We start from the raw sequence: 8381 nt of genomic DNA, 5'->3' as shown, positions 1-8381 counted from the left end.
ACTCGGCCATGGCGTAGTGCACAGATATAGTATATAGTAGGCACAGACTACATTTAAGGAGGTTTTCAAAATGAAGCCAATCAAATTTGTTTGCATGAATTGGGTGTCAGCTAACGTGAAGAAGTGCATCGCTTTATTCAGTTACTTTTCATTTCAACCAGACTGCTCTCAAGGCTACTTACCAAGCACTCATGTATTCCCTTTCATAAAACTCTCATATCGTAAGTGCACAGCACCGCATTTCAAAGTCACTTGTAAAGTTTTTGGTGAGCACTGAAACAGCAGTCTTGAGCGTGTGAAGGTTTGTACAGACTTTTATTTACATGTGTTTGGCTCAAACAGTTAAAGCAGCATGCTGCATGCTTGAGAAATGCACGGGAAGCGGTGTTAACAAGGTATGACCAATCAAGGCCATGTCATTTGTCAAATTCTAAGCTACTTTACCAACAAATGGCTTTATAAATGTGCTTGTATATGCAATGGGAAACACTTGGCAGCATAAACCTTATGTTTTGTAGTGTACGAAATATTTTTTTTAACCGTGCTAGTGCAGTTACTGGCACAACACACTGCAATGTAACTTTACTGAAATTGCGGGAAATATTTTTTAAGATGACACACTTACAAGTCCTTTGTAGTTCTCATCTGACTTTGTTTGGAGGCCTGTCATTGCATAAAATTGTTGTATTTAAAAGGAGGTGTAAAATAATTAAAAGACTGCACATTCCCAGCAGGTTTAGCTGCACCACTCCAACTGTTGAACGAGGCCTTTTGCGCAAATATTTTTACAGAAACTACTACAGGGGACAAATCTATCCAGTACGATACCTGTATTGTTGGTAAATTAAGCCCAAGCACGAGATACCGTCGTAAATTGACGGCTGAAATGATCAAAAGGGGCACCGGTACATTCAACTTTGAACTTGTAACAGACCACAAAACACCAGATGCTATTAAAGTTAGCCAAGTCTTGCCAAATCGAGACCGGATGATCTCGTAAGCACCTGGCCAGTTCAGATCCAATGGCCACTGTGCTTCCAGCAGTGAGCAGCAGTGCACCAACCGAGCGCCCCCGTGTGTTGCACTCAAGGGCAACAACAACAAAGGAGTTTCATGTCACCCAGAGCCCCGTAGGACGGGCAGCCCCACTTTGCACCTTCTAGGATGAAAGCCCTGTGGCCAGCTTGCTCTGTACCAGCGAGGTCTTGCGTGGCGGCAGCGACTCCACTGTGGGGATGGTCTCCCCCGTGGGGTTCTGGGGGACGGCAGGGGGCACCCGTGGAACCACTTTCTGGCCCTTAGCCTTAGCCATGTTGTAGTCTCCGGAGTCGAAATATTTTTGCTGTGCACACGCAACAAAAACAGTGACATATTAAGAACAATGTTTCCTTTTCGAAGTTGCACCCAAACCACAGCACCGGTAGATTAGTACAAACTCACAAATTTCAATGTCATCTTGCATTTTGCATCATTTTAGGCCTGGGCAGGCACAAGAAGCTAAGACGGGAACTCCAAGCTTACCTTTCATATATGCATCTCTTCTGGCTAGCAGTAACCGACGTTTCTGGCATTCCATAAGTGTTATTCACCAATATAGTTTTACTTAGCATTCATTTTTAGAGTCCCTTCAAGTTTTGCAAGTATGTGCAGATACCAACGTAAAAGAAAACATGTAGACAAGCTGAGAAAGAAGCTTAAAAATTAAGTTATGGGGTTTTGCGTGCCAAAACCACTTTCTGATTATGAGGCATGCCGCAGTGGGGGACTCCAGAAATTTTGAGCACCAGGGGTTCTTTAACGTGCGCCTAAATATAAGTACACGGGATTTTTCGCATTTCGCCCCCATCGAAATGTGGCCGCCGTGGCCAGGATTTGATGCCGCGACCTCGTGCTCAGCAGCCTAACACCATAGCAAGAAAGAAACTTGACTGCAGCATTTAGGCAACTATGCGACATGGTGTACTGCTTGTTAAACAAGCCAATTACTATGCCAGAAACTTGTGCTTGCTCGGAAGGCAGGTATTGGTAGACAAATGCATAGTCCATCTCCATTTGTTTCACATATGCTGCAGCAGTGCTTTTAAGTGCATGAAACTTTCTGCCAAATCGTAGAGCAAGCTGTTCGTAACGTTTTAGTGCTTCAACCTACATCAGCGTCTGCTTAAGCCTCACTCACACTAGGCAGACTGGACACCGATTTTTGTCTACCGACTGTCAGCAACAGCGTTTTTATTCCTTCGTGACGGCACCTCTGTCGCACTGTGCCAATGCCAAGCTCTCCTCCGACTGTTGGCAGATTGTCAGCGTTAGTACAGCGTGACAGACACACTGACACGAAGGAAGAAACGCTGTCACCGAATGTCAGCAGATCGAAATCGGTGTCGGGTCGGCCTAGTGTGAGTGACCCTTTAGCAAGACTTCACGATTTCATTTTGCCCGATATATAACCTGCGTCTACAGTAGCTGGTCATTATTGGCAATATACCATCATACCAATATCATATCAAATGTATCCAGTGTGATCTGGTACATAGTTCCTCTACTTGGCATCTTATGGTAGGGTCTCTGTCCTAATTTCTCTTTGTTGAACATGTCCAAAAGTTGGATTCCTTGAAGCCTTGATTCATCACTTGTTGCACAAACTCATCTTGAAGTCGTTTTTGTTTCACTGTTTTTCTCACTGCTTCTGCATGGACTTCACACTACTGTTTATGAAATGCTAAAACTCTTATGTGAATTCTCACAGCTTTGTCTTCACCCACTCCATCTTTGGCAGTTCGTTACACTAACTTGTCTCAAGTCCTTTAAATTTTGGAATGCACATCTATCTTGAACTCTTTTTTGTTCCAAATTTTATCCGAATCTCTTCCTATTTCCCCAAGATGATTCCTACAAACTGGCAAAATGAATGTATCATTATGTGCGTTACTTACAAAATCCGTTTCCTAGGGCTTCGTTGCTTATCCTAGTAAAAGCATCTGGTGCTAAAACAATATCTGCAGGCTCCATATGACACGAAGCTTTTAGCTTGACATAATTCAACATGTTTGCACTGGTTAACAAAATACAGAAAAGACAATTTGGTGGACTTTGACATGTCAAGATGTAAAAGCGTTTCGGACACTTCCAACAGCTAACGGATGCACTAAGTTCTCTAATCATCAGCCCCACTTTCTGAAGAACAAGTATGTTGTGCGAGTCTCACCCCTTTGTTCAGTCGTTTCTGGAGGAATAAAGATCCTCCGGGCCTCGCGTTCGCCGGGTACTTGGACTTGAACTTTGCCTCTTCCTCCAGTTCTGCTTTCCGCATCGTTTGCTGTCAAAGGACAAGAATATGTCGGTTGACTTGCGCGACATGTTTCGACGCACAGCTACGCAAAGCAGCACTCCGCGCAGGAAAAAATTCTGCGGCATTATTAGCTTTAGTCGAGTGCCAAGTCACTGAAGCTGGAATAAAACGGCGAAAACGTGACTACATGGGAACGCAGCGCACAATCCTCGATCTATTCCACAGGTCACTACCGAGATTTCGTCGTTTCCAACGGAAGCAGCTCAGTAACGAACCGAGCAAAAGAAAATCTACAGACGTGTTGAATAAAGAATGGCCAAGCGCATGTTAGACATAAATAACTCATTTTAATTCAGCAAGTAGCTTATCATGAAGCAGTATACGGGAGTACAGGAAGCAGCATGGTATCAGGCGGCACTGGTTAAGTAAGGGCATTCAATACAACGTTGCAACTACGCGTTAGGTCTGCCCGCTACAGCCGTGGACAGTAAAAGGCTAGACGACGGAACCCACTTCTGTCCCGCAGGAAAGATGACATGGCCAACAATACTCAAAGTCGAGAGTGACACCCGTGAGTTGCGTGAAATCCCCTTTGAAAGTAATAAGTAGACCGTTACGAAGAAGCCGTTATTTGGGATAAGCCTAAGAGCGACGCTCTCACCTGTTCATCTTTCTCTGCATTTTCGGCACTTGCAGAACATCCTGCGCCTTGACTGTCATCAGTGGCCATGGCTTTACCAACGGTAAGCGAAAGCCACAGAAAACTCGGCAAAACAAAGTCTTGCTGCTAGGGAAACACAAGCGGTCGGACCGGTGAACGGTGATAACGGCTAGAACGGCGATAACGGCTAGGCGGCTGCTTTACCACAGAACACCTACATAGCTTTACGGCTTTGGATCCAGTGACAAGGAGGACAGCCAGAAAGAGCCGGTAGCACGTGACCAAAATACATTCATAAAAAATTCCCTTGTTATAAAGGCAGAATATGTAATAAACAAAGTAAAAGTCAATTAAAAACTCTGAAACTATGTAGTTAAGCCACAGACCGGGGAAAGCATAGCACAACCGCGCTCAAGCTTGCAGGCATTTTTGTGACGTGATCGACAACATTGAAGCACTCTAAAAACGTTCTTTATTCCATGTTCGAACGCCCGCGCACGCGTTCTTTTACCTGTTCCACTACACCATAGCTGTTCCATGTAGCTGATTTGGTTTTCACTTTGCCTTTCCTTTTTCTTTGTAAGTGCGGAATGGCCTGCCGCAACTGGTAAGCCACCACTGTGCGCTATTGTTCTCTGACATCAGATAAGGCTCTGAGGTCAAAAAACAAGAACGATAATGCCAAAGGCCCCAAAGGCACGGAAAAAGCTCCTGCTGGCTGCACCGGTCTCGATGCGATGGCCGACAGTTGACGACGAGTGTCGTTCCCGACTGCTGGAACGCTTCCGAAACATGACTGGAACCTGGGATTCGAAGACGCAATCTCATCTCGTACTGGGGCTGAACGCTACTGCTCGAGCTCTTGAACAGACCCATCTGTCAGCGCTGCTATTGAACTCTTCGGCGGATCCCCCAAGGCTCTTGCATGGACTCATCAGGCTTGCACGAAATCAAAATACGCCCGTACTCTGCGTCAGCGAGCTGCAGGAGTGGGTGCCCGGTCTAAATTCTTTGCTGGCGTTGGGTATGCGGCAATCGGCGCCCCCTTCGAAATCGGTTGACGATTTCTTGAACGCGGTGCGGCTGAACGCCGGTACTTGTTCCGAAAAAGTGTCTGGAAATGGAAGCACTGTGGAATCAAAAGATGGAAATGAAATCGTGGGCGAGACTGCAGTAACATCCGCAGCCTCCGAATCCACGAATGCCGAGTCGGCCATTAGTGCGAAAAGAACAAGTGAAAGCAAGAGTAGTGAGCTGTTCTCGGAAGATGCGAAAACTGCCAGCACGAAAACTGAACACTCGTCTGAAGCACAGACCGAAATATTACATTCAGAAACCTGCGCCACTAAAGATAGACTGACAGCATCAGTTGCTGTAGACATTGAGCTCTCTGAAGATGGTGGTTTAGGATTTCCAGACTATGAATGGGAATGCGGCAGCCTTGTTGAGGTAGTAGAATCGTCTTCGCATGCACCACAAAAGATAAAACCGGTTGCTGTGCATTCTGCCCACCAAGCGTCATGTTTAGCCAAGGCTAACATCAAGCAAGTTTTCTCAAAAGGGAAGTTGAAGACTAAAAAAAAGCGTGGAGTACTTAAGGCAATCAAATAAGTTTGAAGCTTCATCAGTGTGAACAGCCTTTCTGGTGTGTACATGTGCATTTGGTCACGAGTTAAGGCACCTCAGAAGTATCATTTGTGGAGGAAACAAAAGTTCTAATTGCATGCCGCCAAGACATAATAGCGACACAAGTGTGGCATGGCTTATGGCATGAGAATATAGAGTGATGTTATTGTCGATCCAATGATGTCACATAGTACGATGCAAAAGAACTTGTGCCCACTCAAGAAACCACAGGCGAGTGTAGAAAGCATGAAACCATCGTATCATCCGACTATGGTGCATCGGCTATAAGTGTACATGGGACTGTGTGTGTATGTTGGTGCTTCTTTTTTCTCTCCCCCTCTCTCTTCAGGGTTGTCTTGTGAGCCAGTAAATTAATGGCGTCATAATGCACTGTCATTTATTGGTACCAGAGCTGCAATAATGTATAACACCTTGTCATTCCCAATATTGCATTGTCATGAGCTAATCACAGTGGTTGTTGGTTCTGTATTGACCATGGTCACTGTTGTCCACTCAAGAAATGACAAGACGGCAAAACGTATTGATGCGAGGAGAAAGTCGGCACATGCTGTTTATTTCTTGGACACTACACCAACAGCATGGATCACAGCAGATTATAGATTATGCTTACAGATTGCAGTAATACACTGAGAATAACATCACTGCAAGATAAAACACGGGGAAAGCGAGATGGAAATTCAAGAGGATCAGCAAAACAAGAACAAGGTAAAAGCGGGAGCCATCATTTCAACGAATAGACTTGCCAAAAAGTTGGCTCCCACTTTTACCTTGTTCTCGTTTTGCTCATCATCACTGCAAGACTCCTTTCCAGTATTTGCATTTTCTTTATTCTGTATTAACTTGAGTGTGGCAACTACAGAGAACTAGAGGACACGTAAATAAGAGGACAAGGCTTTTTCTGAAAATTTTATGTCCTGCGCATGCTGTGGCCAATGACTCAAGACATTTGTTTACCTGTAAGCAATTTTTTCTGAGAGACTGCATGCCTTTTTTATTATTACTCAATGCAGAACACCAAATAGCTCACTACCTAAAACACTGATTTTTGGCCGAAACACATGCTAAAATTGCAAGTTTGAAAATCGTGTCAATTTAGACATGTTAAATACAATGAATGCCTAAATATGGTGAAACATTAAAGCGTACAGTGTGCACAAGATATTCACCATTGAATAAAAACAAGTGTACATGAGCGTGAAGGTTGTCATGTCAACTTACGTAGAGTGGGACAATGCACATCTTGAAATTGTGCAACAGTGCAATCTGTACAATGCATAGAGCAACATTCTTAAATGAAATTGCATCATGAGAGTAAACAGGGCACCCAACAAAGCACGACTGAGTGCTGAGGATCACCAGCATTACAAGAGAACAGCATTAAATGACTGTGGATACAGAAGTATTTGTGTCAATAGTGCTAACAATTGCTCAAGGGTTCTATGCAAGTGATAACATTCAGCTAAATTTGGACAGCTCCAAAAGCAATGTTGTGTGGTATAATTTTGATGTGCACCTTCTCACAAATATTTTTGAAATGAGTGAAGCAGCGCAAATACTTAAAGGGTCTGACAACCAATTTTCATGGTACCATGTTTCTTTTTTTTTCTTTTCTTTTTTTTGTGGAAAGCTTATTAGAGTGTCTACTCATGAAGTGGCAATGCGGACAACTCCGTGGAACAATTTTTATCGGAATTTTTCTATCTGCAGTGAGGAAGCAGTACATTGGAAACATGCTGAAAAGTAATAGGTGAGCACAATAGCAATTATATGCCAGCATTGATGGGAGGCAGATGACAAATGTGGCCGTAGCTGCGAGAATGTATTGTTCTATTTATCAAGTCGATGTTCCTGCGATTCATGCTCTCTGAAGTGTTAAATTTTTCTCGTATAATAGATGCGTGTTTTCGTGGTTTCCTATCCAACTGCTTTGGTCACTGAACAATCAAGAGTGTTTTTTAGCTTTTTAGCCAAGCCAAGTTAATTTTTTGTAAGCAAAACAATGCTTTTACATGTAATACGTAGTTCAGCATGTTGCTGCAGCCACGCATATGCTAATATTGTAGTGCTGGTACCCATTTACAGCACAACTAGTCGATCGCATTTTGTATCTCACAGGAAGACCCCATAACCCTGTGTACTTACTTGCAAACTCGCACGCATAGAACAGCATATGTTCCGCCACGCATTGTGGGACACGTGCGCCGCTCGTTAAAGGCACACGGATATGAACTATACAAACTGCAACTTTAAGCCACAAGTGTGTTGTATTTAATAACGGCTGACTTACGTACAGTAATCGTGTACACTACATCTGCTGTAACAAGACTTAACTGCCCGGCCACACCATTAACTGCTTTTTGTGAATTCCTTTGCCACTTTAAAATTGTAATTCCTGCTTAAATTGCAAACAGCATGATGGATCCTACCACTGTAAATCATGGTCATTTCATTTCCATGAATGTCTTCCAACACGTTCTGGCCAGTTGTCAGTCCCTTTAACATTAGCATGCAGCCGAAGCGTTGCGCTCCACAGGCCTTAAGTTCAAGTTCAGAATACACTTCTATAGTAGACTGTGTGCTTATGTTGCCAGGTATGCAAGCATTTTTGCAGTTTACTTATTCAAGAAAGCTTTTCAGGGCGAGTGTACTTTGCCACAACTAAAGTATCCCCAAACCTCCAGTGCAGAAACTTGAATGAAGACTACCCATGATACAAAAAGAACAAATTTGGTAATGCCAAAACACTCATGCATATATGCACACAACTGCACTTGCTATTGCTAT

At 43.7% G+C, this 8381-nt stretch overlaps 2 protein-coding genes across 2 annotated transcripts; one reads left to right on the top strand and one right to left on the bottom strand.

Moving 5' to 3' along the window:
• Positions 1–296: 296 nt before the first annotated feature.
• On the bottom strand, positions 297–4161 carry endos (endosulfine alpha). Its single transcript, XM_065429798.1, has 3 exons — positions 3951–4161; positions 3206–3316; positions 297–1342 (listed from the first exon to the last, which is right to left on the bottom strand). The coding sequence occupies exons 1-3, from the start codon at positions 4017–4019 to the stop codon at positions 1160–1162; spliced, it is 363 nt and encodes a 120-aa protein (XP_065285870.1). The 5' UTR covers positions 4020–4161; the 3' UTR covers positions 297–1159.
• Positions 4162–4338: 177 nt separating this feature from the next.
• LOC135900314 (uncharacterized) lies at positions 4339–6790 on the top strand. Its single transcript, XM_065429793.1, has one exon. The coding sequence runs from the start codon at positions 4629–4631 to the stop codon at positions 5559–5561; it is 933 nt and encodes a 310-aa protein (XP_065285865.1). The 5' UTR covers positions 4339–4628; the 3' UTR covers positions 5562–6790.
• The last annotated feature ends 1591 nt before the right edge of the window (positions 6791–8381 follow it).

The sequence above is a fragment of the Dermacentor albipictus genome, chromosome 1 (genome assembly GCF_038994185.2).
Source record: "Dermacentor albipictus isolate Rhodes 1998 colony chromosome 1, USDA_Dalb.pri_finalv2, whole genome shotgun sequence".
NCBI lineage: Eukaryota > Metazoa > Arthropoda > Arachnida > Ixodida > Ixodidae > Dermacentor > Dermacentor albipictus.
This window is presented reverse-complemented; position numbering and strand designations above follow the sequence as displayed.